The 16109-nt window shown below is 45.2% G+C and overlaps 1 protein-coding gene across 1 annotated transcript; it reads left to right on the forward strand.

Annotated features, from left to right (window-relative positions):
• Nucleotides 1-4233: 4233 nt before the first annotated feature.
• LOC310672896 (vomeronasal type-2 receptor 26-like) lies at nucleotides 4234-16103 on the forward strand (the record flags this gene model as incomplete). Its single annotated transcript, XM_083430549.1, has 6 exons — nucleotides 4234-4247; nucleotides 5942-6233; nucleotides 7621-8430; nucleotides 10109-10336; nucleotides 13143-13269; nucleotides 15199-16103. The coding sequence occupies 6 exons, from the start codon at nucleotides 4234-4236 to the stop codon at nucleotides 16101-16103; spliced, it is 2376 nt and encodes a 791-aa protein (XP_083286675.1).
• Nucleotides 16104-16109: the final 6 nt, after the last annotated feature.

Genomic DNA, 16109 nt, shown 5'->3' on the forward strand with positions numbered 1-16109 from the left:
ACTCTCCTCCCATGGAAGTACAGGGGGATATTATATAGGAGAATTCCTAGGCTAGTTTTGACCCCTTAGCCCTTCCCCTCCTTTTTTCCTTTCCAGGTTCCTCCTCTCACTCCACGCATGGTCTGTACAGTGCAGTATGGGAGCCCGGCCAACAACTGCTCCAGTTCACTGCCGTAGTACATGTGGGTGCCCAGCTCATGGTTTATCACCACAGCCTGAAGAGGCCATCCTGATCTTGTGATTCATGGCTGAAGAATGCTGAGAAAAACCACCCTTGCAACTGGTAATGGAAGATGGAGGGCTGAGGTTCAGAGGGAACTTCAGAGGGAGAAAGGTTGTTTTCTGCTGCTCCAGAGAAGCGGACACGGAGCAATGGATCCAAACTACAAGAAAGAAGATTCCACCTAAACATTAGGAAGAACTTCCTGACAGTAAGAGCTGTTCGACAGTGGAATTTGCTGCCAAGGAGTGTGGTGGAGTCTCCTTCTTTGGAGGTCTTTAAGCAGAGGCTTGACAACCATATGTCAGGAGTGCTCTGGTGGTGTTTCCTGCTTGGCAGGGGGTTGGACTCGATGGCCCTTGTGGTCTCTTCCAACTCTATGATTCTATGAACTTGGTGAATCTGCAGAAACTCTATTACAAGACCAGAGCTAAGTTGTGTGCAGGAGGGGCGCAGATTCCACTCTCCACACACCCCATCCTAGGGGTTCACAACATTCCATGGAATGAAAGAAATCAGAATATTTGGAAGGGCAGTGGGACAAAAAAGGGCACCTCCAGGGGTGAAGTCAAACCACTGCGATAGCAGCACCCAAGTGACCTCCCTGGGTCACAAGCTTGAGAAATGGGTACGGAGGTCCTAGGCTGTCCAGATGACAAGACCCCCCCCTCTCTTGGCTTCACTTATGTGGTCCAAAGGAAAGCAGAGCAATGGGATTGGTTCCAGCTTGGCTGCAGGAGTTGCCGGAAGGAGGCGTACAAGGCACCATCCATCTGTCTTAGGGACTTGGGATTTGTGTAGGGTTCACTCCTGAGGGTTTTCCTATCCTGAAGATGTCCCACAAGTCAGGACACACACAGACATTTATGAGGCCTGTGGAGCCCAGCTGGACTTTTTACCTTCTCGTTGAAAGAGGACACTGAGCTCCAGCTTCAAGGGCCTTCTGGTGGTTCCCTCACCGCGAGAAATAAGGTTACAGGGAACCAGGCAGTGGCACCCTCTCTGTGGAATGCCATCAGATGTCAAGGAAATAAACAATTATCTGACTTTTAGAAGACATCTGAAGGCAGCCCTGTTTAGGGAAGTTTTCCATTGTATAAGTAAAGGTAAAGGGATCCCTGAACGTTAGGTCCAGTTGCAGATGATTCTGGGGTTGTGGCGCTCATCTCGCTTTACTGGCCGAGGGAGCCGGCGTACAGCTTCCGGGTCATGTGGCCAGCATGACTAAGCCTCTTCTGGCGAAACCAGAGCAGGGCACAGAAACTCTGTTTACCTTCCCGCTGGAGCGCTACCTATTTATCTACTTGCACTTTGACGTGCTTTCGAACTGCTAGGTTGGCAGGAGCAGGGGCCGAGCAACGGGAGCTCACCCCGTTGCAGGGATTCGAACCACTGACCTTCTGATTAGTGGCTCAGTGGTTTAGACCACAGTGCCACCAGCGTCCCATTGTATAGGAACATACAAATAGAAAAAAAGCAGGGATTCGGACACAATATTCGGACACTGGGAGCCAGTGTGGTGTAGTGGTTAAGAGCGGTAGTCACGTAATCTGGGTAACCGGGTTCGCGTCTCCGCTCCTCCACATGCAGCTGCTGGGTGACCTTGGGCCAGTCACAGTCTCTCAGCCCCACTCACCTCACAGAGTGTTTGTTGTGGGGGAGGAAGGGAAAGGAGAATGTTAGCCGCTTTGAGACTCCTTAAAGGGAGTGAAAGGCGAGATATCAAATCCAAATCCAAACAATATATGGCAAGCAAAGTACCATGAATGTATTTGTCACAATGTACCCACTATTACAAGGCATGCAGTACATGCAAGTGGTACTTCAGAATAATCAAAATAAGTACAACATCACAATAAATGATATGTTTTCATTATCTCTGATGCAAGGAATTATTGGAAGTGGCAGAGCAGCTGTAGCAAATATGACTGGAGCCCGGTGATCCAAGTTTCGAAGAGAAACTCCTTCTTCAGCTGACGATGTAAAAGAAAATGGTAGCAACCCAAGCCAAGCAATATAGTGTAAACATTTCCAGACCATAAGCAGGCTGACTCACCCTGTGAAGTTAACAAGGTTCACTAGCAGAGCACAGAGGAAACCCACTAGTGGACATTTGTGAGTAGAGCAGTGGTTCCCAACCTTTTTTTTGGCCATGCCCCACCTAAGCATCTCTAAAATCCTGGTGCCCCACCCTGTGACATATAATTCTTATTATTTCAAAAGTGAACTCCTATTCACGTGGAGGAAGCCTAAAAGGCCATTAACTTGGTCTAACTCATTCTCGAATTGCCTCCCATATAATTCAGATTGCCCCCCTTTGATGTAGAGACTGTAAAGGTTCCTTCATTAGTTCTACTTGCTGAAAGTTTAAAATTTTTTTTTAAAAAATTTGACGTTTTGCTGTGTTTTTAAATGCCACCCAGAGTGGCTGGGGAAACTCATCCAGATAGGCGGGATATAAAGAAAATAATAATGATAATAATAATGATGATGATGATGATGATAATAATAATAATAATAATAATAATAATAATTTATTATTATTATTATTATTATTATTATTATTATTTGTTTAGTCGTTCAGTCGTGTCCGACTCTTCGTGACCCCATGGACCAGAGCATGCCAGGCACTCCTGTCTTCCACTGCCACCCGCAATTTGGTCAGATTCATGTTTGTAGCTTCGAGAACACTGTCTAACCATCTCGTCCTTTGTTGTCCCCTTCTCCTTGTGCCCTCCATCTTTCCCAACATCAGGGTCTTTTCCAGTGAGTCTTCTCTTCTCATGAGGTGGCCAAAGTATTGGAGCCTCAGCTTCAGGACCTGTCCTTCCAGTGAGCACTCAGGGCTGATTTCCTTCAGAATGGATGCGTTTGATCTTCTTGCAGTCCATGGGACTCTCAAGAGTCTCCTCCAGCACCATAATTCAAAAGCGTCAATTCTTCGGCGATCAGCCTTCTTTATGGTCCAGCTCTCACTTCCATACATCACTACTGGGAAAACCACAGCTTTTACTATACGGACCTTTGTTGGCAAGGTGATGTCTCTATTATTATTATTATTATTATTATTATTATTATTATTATTATTACACTGAGTGATTCTTAAAGAGGTACTACAATAAACATCCCGTCAAAAGATGTGTTCAGCCCATGCAGTGTGAGTGTGTTCAGAAGATGAATCACTTTTATGGTGATGGCTACCAACTTAGATGGTTTTGAAAAAGAATCCTAGGATGAAAGACTCCTGACTGTCAATAGCTGTGGAATAACACTAGAAGGGGGCTGTTCTGTTGCTCTTTTGCAACCACGGCTGTCAGTTTTCTCTCAGCAAAGTTCAGGCCAAACTCCTCCCCCCCCGACTCACATCGTACTTTGAAGCCACATCTGCAATTTCTCACAAATACATTTTTTTCTCCAGCTCTACACCTGCCCCTGAAGCAGGTGTCTCCAGGATATTGAAGGGACGAGTTGCCTTGCCTTTATAATTATTACAATCATAGTAATTATTATTTCTGAAGCTTGGGAGACATTGCTGGAGGTTTCCTACACATTAGGATCAAAGGCAGCCTGAGGTTAATTTTTGCACTGCTCCTTGGGAGGGAAAAAGTTGGAACCCGGGATATCTCTTGCATCAGAGACAGACTGAGTCAAGATTTAGAGCAGGTAAAAGGGTGGGTGGGTGGGGAAGGCTTGCATAAATTTATTGCCACTGCAGCTTTGGTCTTCCAATAGCTTTTGGCTTCTAATCAGTTAGCTGAGGAGGAGAGAGGAGCACTCACAAGAAAGTTGCAGAAGGCAGAATGATCTCTCTGGTGGTTCTGCTTCTACTTCTACTTTTGCTGCTAATTCCTTGTGGAATCTGTGGGCACCTGAAGACAAAATGCCCCTTGAATCTGATCAGGGATGAAAATGATGCAAGCAGTTACTACTGCCCTGGAGACTTCCTCAGCGGTGGAAACACATCTCCAAATAAAATTCTTCTTCCTCCATACAACTTTTCCCAACCCCCATTAATGAAGGTTATAAGGTAAGTTAGTAGGTGCAGGTGGAAGTCTTTGTTTCTGCAGCCTCCGCTCCAGGTGTTCCTATTTACAAGGGAAACAGTCCCTATTTCAGCTTTCTCCACGATCACCAGCATTACTACCTAATACAAAGGTTGCAAGTGTCCCTATTTTCCAGGGAAAGTCCTGGATTTACAGAAGACATTTCAGTTTCTGTTTTGACCCAGGAGTGTCCCACTTTTCCTTAGGATGTCCCAATTTTCATCAGAGAAATGCTAGAGGGTATGGAATTATCTGATCCCGAGCAAAGGAGATAAGTAACTATACAACCTTTAGAAGACATCTGAAGGCAGCCCTGTATAGGGAAGGTTAAAAACTTTTGCCGTGTTTTTAGATAGGTTGAAAGCTGCCCAGAGTAGCTGGGGCAACCCAGTCATTTTATAAATATAATGATACTAATACTAATACTACTAATAATACTAATAATGCTACTAATTATGGTCGTCCCTATTTTCATTGGAGAAATGTTGGAAGGTATATGTGTGTGGATTATATGTATTCTATAGCAAGAAGATCTGCATGCATTGTACAGCTGAACATTTGGAGAGAGGGGAAGGGAGTGTGAGAGTTCAGCCAGTGCTCATTGATGTGTTAGTTACGAAGTATTTTGTGCTGATAATGTGGGAGGGGATGTGATTTTTTTTAATTTTTTTAAAAATGTTCCTCAGTCTGAAATAGTCTTGGATCAGCCAACGGGGGCCCATATATTCCATATATTCCAGTATCCTGCTCTCACCTCTGTGGTGTAGTGGTTAAGAGTGGTGGACTCGTAATCTGGGGAACCGGGTTCGCGTCTCCACTCCTCCACATGCAGTTGCTGGGTGACCTTGGGCCAGTCACACTTCTCTGAAGTCTCTCAGCCCCACTCACCTCACAGAGTGTTTGTTGTGGGGGAGGAAGGGAAAGGAGAATGTTAGCCGCTTTGAGACTCCTTAGGGTAGTGATAAAGCGGGATATCAAATCCAAACTCTTCACAATGGCCAACCAGATGGGAGCAACCAGAAAGCAGGATTTGAGCAGAAGAGACCTTTCCTCCGTGAATTTGTCTAATTCTCTTTTAAGGCCATCCAGGTTGGTGTGAGTTCCATAGCCTATCTATGCGCGTTGCACAAAGTTTTCTCCTTCTACCGATCTCTCCATTATAGCTGGGTGCAATGTCAGTTTGAGAGAACATTCCCCCCCCCCCCCATTGCATGCTTAGGCAAGTGCAATGCATCTGGTGAATATATTTGGGTCTGAGTATCAACCCACTTTCTGCTCACTGTTGACTTCACTTGCACAAAGGAGACTCAAAGTGAGAGCGAAAGAGGTCCTTCTGGCCTCGTGATATCTTTTTATTTTTAAACCAAAGGACTCAACCGCCCACAATTTGCTGGGCTGAAAGTGATATTTACTGACTTACAGAGCAATCAACCCATGAAAAATAAGTCTGAATGATTGAACAGGGTTTCCTGCCAGGCAAGTGGGTTCGGGATTGCATCCTTATTCCCTTTCTAGAACACAAACTGAGCACTCAAAGGGGCATTTTTGTGCCCACATTGTTCAGAGTTATATATTGCCCAGAAAAGCCCTTAGATTGATAAAAAAAAGATGTGACATTTTGTTTTCATGTACTGGCGAATAGCAGCTTTACACTTTTTAACGTATCTTTTTATTACAGAGCAACGAGAAAGTTCTACTGGCACATCTTGTCCTTCTTGTTCACCATCCAGGAGATCAACAGTGATCCCAGGCTCTTACCCAACATCACCCTGGGCTACAACCTCTATGAGAACTATTTTGATGCCCGGAGGACATCTGATGCCATGCTAGACCTGGTCGCAGGCGGGGAAAGCAATATTCCCAACTATCACTGTGGAAGACAGAATAACCTTTTGGCTGTTCTTGAAGGGGGCAATTCTGTAAACTCAAAACAGATTTCAGCCTTGTTAGGCGTCTACAAAATCCCACAGGTATGAAGGGTGGGGCCTGGAGGGGCAGAGAAGTTCAACTGCAGAAAATTCCACTTTCTTTCCAGTGAAGTCGAGACAGAACCCCCCAAATTAGATAATCCTTAGCTATAGCCAGTGCTATTTTTCTAGAAAAGAGGTGTTGGAGCTCATCATTAACTTCTCCCTTGTTTTCTTAGAATGGCAATGGCACCCACCTGAGAGGTGCTGGAGCTGAGCTTTGATGAGTTCTGGCGGGGGGGGGGGAAGCCCTGGTTATATAGCATAAGACAACTGCAAGAAGATCAAACCTATCCATTCTGAAGGAAATCAGCCCTGAGTGCTCACTGGAAGGACAGATCCTGAAGCTGAGGCTCCAATACTTTGGCAACCTCATGAGAAGAGAAGACTCCCTGGAAAAGACCCTGATGTTGGGAAAGATGGAGGGCACAAGGAGAAGGGGACGACAGAGGACGAGATGGTTGGACAGTGTTCTCGAAGCTACCAGCATGAGTTTGACCAAACTGGGGGAGGCAGTGGAAGACAGGAGTGCCTGGCGTGCTCTGGTCCAGGGGGTCATGAAGAGTCGGACATGACTAAACAACTAAACAATAGCATGACTGGATCCAGGGATCTTACTTTCAACCTTCACCCACCTGGTGAGAGCCAGTATGGTGTAGTGGTTAAGAGCAGTAGTCTCGTAATCTGGTGAACAGGGTTCAAGTCTCCGCTCTTCCACATGCAGCTGCTGGGTGACCTTGGGCCAGTCACACTTCTCTGAAGTCTCTCAGCCCCACTCACCTCACAGAGTGTTTGTTGTGGGGGAGGAAGGGAAAGGAGAATGTTAGCTGCTTTGAGACTCCTTAAAGGGAGTGAAAGGTGGGATATCAAATCCAAACTCTTCTTATTCTGGTGCCCTCCAGATCTTTCTTTTTTTTAATATAATTTTTTAAATTCAGTTTTACACTAGGCATTAATCATAATCATCAACATTTAGGATTCCCTGAATCTTTAGACTTTCCTCTACCCCTCCATGGTTTTCATGGAGGTACCACTGTGCATTACAACCCTGTCAAAGTTTTTAGTTGTTTACAGTATTCTCTTAAGTAACTTCTATCCCCCCCATTCCTTATTAAAGTTTCTATCTTCCTGGCTTCTGATTTTCCTATCATTTTCACCATTTCGGCATAGTCCATCATCTTCACCAACCATTCGTCTCTGGTCGGGTCAGGTGTCATTTCCCAGAATCCTTTTCTTATTTTGCACGTCCAAATCTTTCAGCCTACAACTCCAGCCAGACCAACCAGGACAAATTGTGTATTACAATGTTAATATAAATTTCAGGTTACTAAATATCTGTTCATTATCCTGGAAGCAATATAAAACACCAATCTCTTCCTTTCCTCACTAGATCAGTTTTGGCTTGGTTACTCAACTTCTTGATGATAAAAGAGCGTTCCCGTTTCTCTACCAGATACTCCTGAGAGAAGAAACTCAGTGCTGGGGGATCGCCAAGTTCCTCCTCTATTTCGGATGGACGTGGATTGGCCTCTTTGTTTCAGACAATGACAACGGCGAAAGGTTCTTGAGTGCCTTGACTCCTCTGCTGATCAGCCATGAAATTTGCATTGCCTTGTTAAAAAGACTGCCAGAAAAGTATACAATAGACATGCTCACCCAGAGTGAACCCTTTGCCAAATGGAGACAAGTCAATGTGTTTGTTTACTATGAAAACACTCACGTGGCATGGATAACCATCACGATACTACAAAGAAAACTGGAGGAACAAATTGGGGCAAAAGTCTGGATCTCAACAAATTTCCAGGACATTAATTTGAATTTTTCTCTTCCTCCTGATTACTTCCAGTACATCCATGGCTCTTTCGCCTTTGTCATTAAGCCCCCAATAAAGAAAGAATATCAGTTCTATAAACCAGATTCTGTCCTTCTTCAACAGTTTTGGAGTGAAGCGTTCCATTGTTTCTATTCAAAGCATTCGTTGGCTGTAAGAGGTTGGACAAGATGCACAGAGAATGAGAAACTGGAGATGGTGCCTGAAGAGGAGCTGGAGAGAGCCCTGTCTCAAGACAGCTACATCACTTACTTCAGTGTCCAAGCTGTGGCTCAGGCTTTGAATGCTGCCTATTCATCCAGATCAAAGGTCATGCTGATGGTGAGTGGAGGAGACAGGCTGGAACATCTAAGGCTACAGCCATGGCAGGTATTTCCTCCCCCACTTAATTTATTTATTATTAATGTTGCAATACATATATGAAATCTTTACATATTGATACATATACAGTGGTGCCTCGCAAGACGAAATTAATTCGTTCCGCGAGTTTTTTCGTCTTGTGAATTTTTTCGTCTTGCAAAGCACCACTGTGTATTGATGGTTTCCCATAGGAATGCATTGGTGGTTTTTTAAAAAAGGCGCAAGACGTTTTTGTCTTGCGAAGCAAGCCCATAGGGAAATTCGTCTTGCGAAGCAACTCAGAAAACGAAAAACTCCTTCGTCTTGCGAGTTTTTCGTCTTGTGAGGCATTCGTCTTGCGAGGTACCACTGTACATTATATTCGTAAATTCACATTTTCACATTTCATTATGTACCAACATTTATCCATTTCTTATTTCTTGCCCTATGTCTTCCCTCCACCCGTGCGTGACTTCCTTGTTATTATTTTGTAACTTTATTATTGAGATTGTAATTCTGTATCTTAATAATTAAGCATTCAATCTTATGTATCTGCTTAGCTTAACTTGACTTAACTTTGTGAAATCAGTCTATACATATCAATAAGTTCTTGTTGGAGCATCTTTTGGTCATGTATTCTTCTAGACATTTCCATTCTTGTTTGAGATTTTGATTAGATTGCATTCTAATTGTTGCCATCATTTTTGCTAATTCAATCATTTCAAAAAAATTATATTGCCAATCTTTCAATGTTGGTACTTCTTCTGATTTCCAATTTTTTGCAATCAATAACCTTGTGGCAGCTGTTGCATATAAAAAGATTCTCTTCATGGCTTTTGGGATGTCATTTGTTATAATTCCTAAAAGGAATGTTTCCGGCTTCTTACCAAGTGTTGTTTTAAACATTTTTTTCAGTTCCTCATGTATATTTCTTCCAAATTTTTTAATTTTATCACATTCCCACCATACATGATATAAGTATCCCTCTGATACCTTACATCTCCAACACAGATTCAATTTTAGTTTATAAATTTTAGCCAGTTTTACAGGGCAGGTATTTCCTTTCTTTTGTTGTTTCCCTTGTTTCCCATTGCAATCCATTTTCCCATCTCTGGAATCAAATCTGGTAGTGATTTTTTTTTGTTTTGTTTTGCCCACTTTGGACGAAAATCTAAATAGTGACACTCTTGGTGGAGGTAAACCTTTCTGCCTATTCTGGTTATGACAGAACACTCCCCTACCATCTAGTTCTTGTGCTCTGGTGCCCTGAGAGAGATGCAAGTTGTAAATGGCCTCAGCCTAGTGTACCTGAAGGAGCATCTCCACTCCCATCGTGAGATCCAGCACCAAGGGCCTTCTCACTGTGAGAAGTGAAGCTGCAGGGAACCAGGCAGAGGGCCTTCTTGGTAGTGGCACCCACCCTGTGGAACACCCTCCCGTCAGATGCCAAGGAAATGAGTAACCATATAACTTTTAGAAGACATCTGAAGGCAGTTCTGTATAGCAAAATTTAACGTGTAATTTTTATCATGTTTGTATGTTTTTATATATGTTGGAAGCTCCCCAGAGTGGCTAGGGCATCCTAGTCAGAAGGGATAAATAATAAGATTTTTATTTTTATTATGCAACCTTTGTATATGACAGTCTACAGGACTGAGATATTCAACACAGTTTTCTATTAATGTTGGTGTTTTTCCTGCCATTTCAGCTTCATCCTTTCTTAAGAGGAATCCAGTTTTTGAACACTTCCATGGGCAGCCTCAGACTGGACGAGAATGGGGAGCTACCAGGCAACTATGATATTGAGAACTGGGTCATGCTTCCCAATAAGTCTTCTTGTAGAGTGAAAGTTGGGAGTATAGAGAAAGAGACACCTACTTATTTCAAGTTCACCATTAATTCAGAAGCCATTGTGTGGCCCAAGGGTAGTAACAAGGTAGGAGACAACTTAAGCCACATGGTAAGTGTTGAGCTTGAATAACCTGTCGAGTAGTTCCAAGGGAACTTCAACCGTAACCCGGGGCACGCTTACCCGGGCGTAAGTCCTTTTGAATAGGTAGAGCAGTGGTTGGAACCTGCAGGTCCCCTCATATAGCAAATCAGAACTCTTTTGTATAATAATAATAATAATAATAATAATAATAATTCAGAAGGCAACTTCTTCAGGTGATGGCTTATTTAGCTGCTGCTCTTTGTAAGTGTGTTTGGTTATTGCAGTCTTGGATTGCTATTTTTTTTTGTATCTTTTGTTCTCTTTGTTGTTTAGTCGTTCAGTCGTGTCCAACTCTTTGTGACCCCATGGACCAGAGCACGCCAGGCACTCCTGTCTTCCACTGCCTCCCACAGTTTGGTCAGACTCATGTCTGTAGTTTCGAGAACACTGTCCAACTATCTCGTCCTCTGTCGTCCCCTTCTCCTTGTGCCCTCAATCTTTCCCAACATCAGGGTCTTTTCCAGGGAGTCTTCTCTTCTCACGAGGTGGCCAAAGTATTGGAGCCTCAGCTTTAGGATCTGTCCTTCCAGTGAGCACTCAGGGCTGATTTCCTTCAGAATGGATAGGTTTGATCTTCTTGCAGTCCATGGGACTCTCAAGAGTCTCCTCCAGCACCATAATTCAAAAGCATCAATTCTTTGGCGATCAGCCTTCTTTATGGTCCAGCTCTCACTTCCATACATCACTACTGGGAAAACCATGGCTTTAACTATACGGACCTTTGTGTTGGTGCTGACCTTTTGTTCTCTACTTTGATGCAAATAGGCACATGTCTCACTCCGGGCCCTTCTCAACCCCCCTATCTTTGTCTCCACTCAACAGGACACAGTACACGCCCTCCACCGTCATGAGAAAACCCCTTAATCCGTGTTTTAGTTTATTTTACTCTTTGGTAGATTTACAAAAAGAAACACACACACACCAATAAATACATTTTAGAAAGGGGCAAGATTAGACATGGACGCACAAAGCATTTCTTTTTGACTACTGCAATGCGCTCTTTGTGGGGCTTTGAAGGTGACCTAGAAACTACAACTAATCCAGAATGCGGCAGCTAGACTGGTGACTGGGAGTGGCCGCAGAGACCATATAACACTGGTCTTCAAAGACCTACATTGGTTCCCAGTACGTTACCAAGCACAATTAAAAGTGTTGGTGCTGACCTTTAAAGCCCTAAACGGCCTCGGCCCAGTATACCTGAAGGAGCATCTCCACCCCCATCGTTCAGCCCGGACACTAAGGTCCAGCTCTGAGGGCCTTCTGGCGGTTTCCTCCCTGTGAGAAGTGAGGTTACAGGGAATGTTCTCGGTAGTGGCGCCTGCCCTGTGGAATGCCCTCCCATCAGATGTCAAGGAAATAAACTGTTAGGATATTTCTGTTCAACCTTAAAAGGGAGCAGGCTTTGAGTCACAGAGTCTGCGTATTTCCTGTTTTCACAGGATGTGTCTGTTGTGTCTTTGTTTTCGTTTCTCTCTCTCTGCTGGAGACATTGAAGCAGGCAGTCATGTTTTTCTTTGTTCTGACCAACGCTGAATAAACTTGTAAATAATGCTCTCCTGAGTGCATCTTTCGCTGTGCATTATCTGCTGATAGAGCGTGCTCGGCTCTGGAATGTGGGAAGCTATTTCTGGAGCTCGTGTCGCTAATTGCTGATACTGCGTGTCTGTGGGAGATCGATGGACGTCCGGAGACGACGTGGAGTCATGATGGACTTTGTCTCCCTGCCTGTATCCCAACATAAACAACTATCTAACTGTTAGAAGACATCTGACGATAGCCCTGTTTAGGAAAGTTTTTAATGTTTGATGTTTTATCGTGTTTTTAATATTCTGTTGGGAACTGCCCACAGTGGCTGGGGAAACCCAGCCAGATGGGTGGGGTACAAATATATTATTATTATTATTATTATTATTATTATTATTATTATTATTATTATTATTCAAGACTATTTGTGCTCCTCTCCACTTCCTTCCTTCCCAGGGCATCTCTGCCCTCTGCCTGCAGCAAGAGCCAGCACATCACATAGGGCTGTGATGGCAGCCTTTCCTCCTCCTCGCCTGCTCTTCAGAAGCCACTATGATCTGCCAAAGGGAGGATGCTGGCAGAGGCAGCCATGGAAAGGCCACAGAGAGGCAGCAGGATTCTCCCTCACTGCCACCGCCACTCAGAATAAGCACCAACTCACCCTCTTCCCTGAGATCGGCAGCAGTGGCACTGGCAGGGGAAATTAGGACATTCCAGGATTAAATCAGACTTTCGTAATTTTGGCACTGTCCTTGGAAAATTGGGACACTTGGAGGTTGTGATAGGAAGGTCAGATACAGTGGTACCTTGGGTTAAGTACTTAATTCGTTCCGGAGGTCTGTTCTTAACCTGAAACTGTTCTTAACCTGAAGCACCACTTTACCTAATGGGGCCTCCTGCTGCTGCCGCCGCGTGATTTCTGTTCTCACCCTGAAGCAAAGTTCTTAACCCGAGGTACTATGCCTGGGTTAGCGGAGTCTGTAACCTGAAGCGTCTGTAACCTGAAGCGTCTGTAACCCAAGGTACCACTGTATATAATTTTGGAACAAGCACGCAAACACAGCCAGAAGGTTTCCCTACCATGTCGTTCTGCATCAAAAGTGCTTCCCTGAAAAAAGTGCATGTGATAAGAAGGACAAGAGATCCAAACTCTGTAAGTGAACTCTGTAGACACAAATACTCCCGTTATTGTCCCTTTAATGCAGCATCTTCTCTTTATGATTAGACCAGGCCTCGCTCCAGGTGCACTGAAAGCTGTCACCAGGGATACGCCAAGGTAGTTCAAGAAGGAGAGCCAGTTTGCTGCTACGGTTGTGCTCCATGTATGGAAGGGACCATCTCCACTTGGGAAGGTGGGTGACTCCAAGGGAGAACTAGAAAGAGGTCGGCAATTAATTCAGAGGCATTTTCTGATAGAGCTATTTTTAAATGTGGATCGTTTCTTGACATCTCTATTTTTAATCACTTTCATAAATTATAGGAAGTAGGCTGAAACACTGGTTGGACAGTGTTCTCGATGGTTAGACAGTGTTCTCGAAGCTACAAACATGAACCTGACCAAACTGCGGGAGGCAGTGGAAGACAGGAGTGCCTGGCGTGCTCTGGTCCATGGGGTCACGAAGAGTCGGACACGACTGAACGACTAAACAACAACAGGCTGAAACAAATGACCTCAAGAAAGCGAACTGTGGGCTACAAACTGGTGATCATGGAGAGGGCATTATTGCCCTGTTTTAAAATTCAGTGGCCAGATATAATTTATATTAAATGAATCTGTTTCAGGTGGAACAGGGCAGTATAACAACAACAACAACAACAACAACAACAACAACAACAATTTATTATTTATACCCCGCCCATCTGGCCACTCTGGGCAGCCTCCAACAAAACACTAAAATACAATATCCTATTAAACAATAACCTACTAAACAAAAAAAACAAAAACAAAAAAAAGGGCGCTGTGGGTTAAAGCCTCAGTGCCTAGGGCTTGCCGATCGAAAGGTCGGCGGTTCGAATCCCCGCGGCGGGGTGCGCTCCCGTTGTTCGGTCCCAGCGCCTGCCAACCTAGCAGTTCGAAAGCACTCCCGGGTGCAAGTAGATAAATAGGGACCGCTTACTAGCGGGAAGGTAAACGGCGTTTCCGTGTGCGGCTCTGGCTCGCCAGAGCAGCGATGTCACGCTGGCCACGTGACCCGGAAGTGTCTTTGGACAGCGCTGGCCCTCGGCCTCTTTGAGTGAGATGGGCGCACAACCCTAGAGTCTGTCAAGACTGGCCCGTACGGGCAGGGGTACCTTTACCTTTACCTTTATTAAACATTAAAAGCTTCCCTAAACAGGGCTGCCTTCAGATGTCTTCTAAAAGTTTGGTAGTTATTTTTCTCTTTGACATCTTGTGGGAGGGCGTTCCACAGGGTGGGCGCTACTACCGAGAAGGCCCTCTGCCTGGTTCCCTGTAACTTGGCTTCTCGCAGCGAGGGAACCGCCAGAAGGCCCTCGGCGCTGGACCTCAATGTCCGGGCAGAACGATGGGGGTGGAGACAGGACCGAGGCCGTTTAGGGCTTTAAAGGTCAGCACCATCACTTTGAATTGTTCAGTGGAACAGTTACGCCCCACAAAACAAAACACTGTCAAGGGTCAAGAGGTGTGTCTTCAGCATTTGCAAAAGCTGTACAATCAAGACACCAGAAGCATCTCTGGGGGACAGTCACTGCCTTTCATCTTTATCTACGTCACAAGGAATTTCTGGCAATAAAATTTGAGGAAAAAATTATGTGCCACCTCTGTTCCCTGAGGGGAAAGGAATGGTACAAGGGTAAACAGTAAATACGCAAATTAAGAAACCAATGTCATTCATTCCTTATTGCACATTTTTACCTCCTGACTTCAGCGTATTTTGTCAAAATGCAATAGAACAAAGATAGTAATGGATGTAAATGATGCTAAGCAGTGGCGTAGCGTGGGGGGGTGCAGGGGGGGCCGGCCGCACCGGGTGCAACATCGGGGGGGGGGGGCGCTCGCACTCGCAGCTCTTTGCCCCTACCTGGCTCACTCACTCTCTCTCACTGCAGTGCTGGCTGTGCAAATCCGATCCGAGCCGCCGGGTCGCCACCCACTGTGGAGGGGGGGTGCCAGGCGTGCGGTGCGGTGCGGAGAGAGAGTGAGGGACTATCTGAGGGAGGGAGAGTGCAGCAGGGGGGGGCATAAATTACTTGCCTTGCCCCGGGTGCTGACAACCCACGCTACGCCACTGATGCTAAGGCACCCTTTTTCTCCCCCTCAGATGCAAAACATTGCACGGAATGTCCAGAAGATCAGCATCCAAACAAGGGTCAAGTTCAATGTGTTCCCAAAGTTATCACTTTCCTGGCCTATGAAGAATCTTTGGGGATCCTCCTGGTTTCCTTTGCCTTCTTCTTTTCCATCACCACAGGCTGTGTGCTAGGAATCTTCCTTAAATTCCTAGAAACTCCAATAGTCAAAGCCAACAACCGGGACCTCTCTTTCATCCTCCTCATCTCCCTCCTGCTTTCCTTTTTGTCCTCCTTCCTGTTCATTGGCCAGCCAAGGAAAGTGACCTGCTTTCTCCAACAAACAGCCTTCAGCATCATTTTCTCAGTTGCCGTCTCTTCTGTGTTGGCTAAAACAATCACTGTGGTTCTGGCCTTCATGGCCACAAAGCCAGGGAACAGAGTGAGGAGATGGCTGGGGAAAAGTCTGGCCAACGCTGTTGTCATTTCCTGTTCCAGTGTCCAAGTTCTCATCTGCACCACCTGGCTAAGTACCTCTCCCCCATTCCCAGAGTCTGACATGCACTCCCAGGCTGGAGAGATCATCCTTCTATGCAATGAAGGGTCTGTGGCCATGTTTTATGGTGCCCTGGGCTACATGGGCTTCCTGGCTGCCATCTGCTTCACTGTGGCTTTCCTAGCCAGGAATCTGCCTGGGGCCTTTAATGAAGCCAAGCTGATCACCTTCAGCATGCTGGTCTTCTGCAGTGTTTGGGTGTCCTTTGTGCCCACCTACCTGAGCACCAAGGGGAAGTACATGGTAGCTGTGCAGGTCTTCTCTATGTTGGCCTCCAGTGCTGGCCTTCTGGGCTGCATCTTTGTTCCCAAGTGCTACATTATTGTGCTGAGGCCTGATCTGAATACAAAGGAGCATCTGATAACAAAAACCAAACAGTGAAACAAA

Source organism: Podarcis tiliguerta (assembly GCF_965153285.1).
Source record: "Podarcis tiliguerta genome assembly, chromosome: 2".
NCBI lineage: Eukaryota > Metazoa > Chordata > Lepidosauria > Squamata > Lacertidae > Podarcis > Podarcis tiliguerta.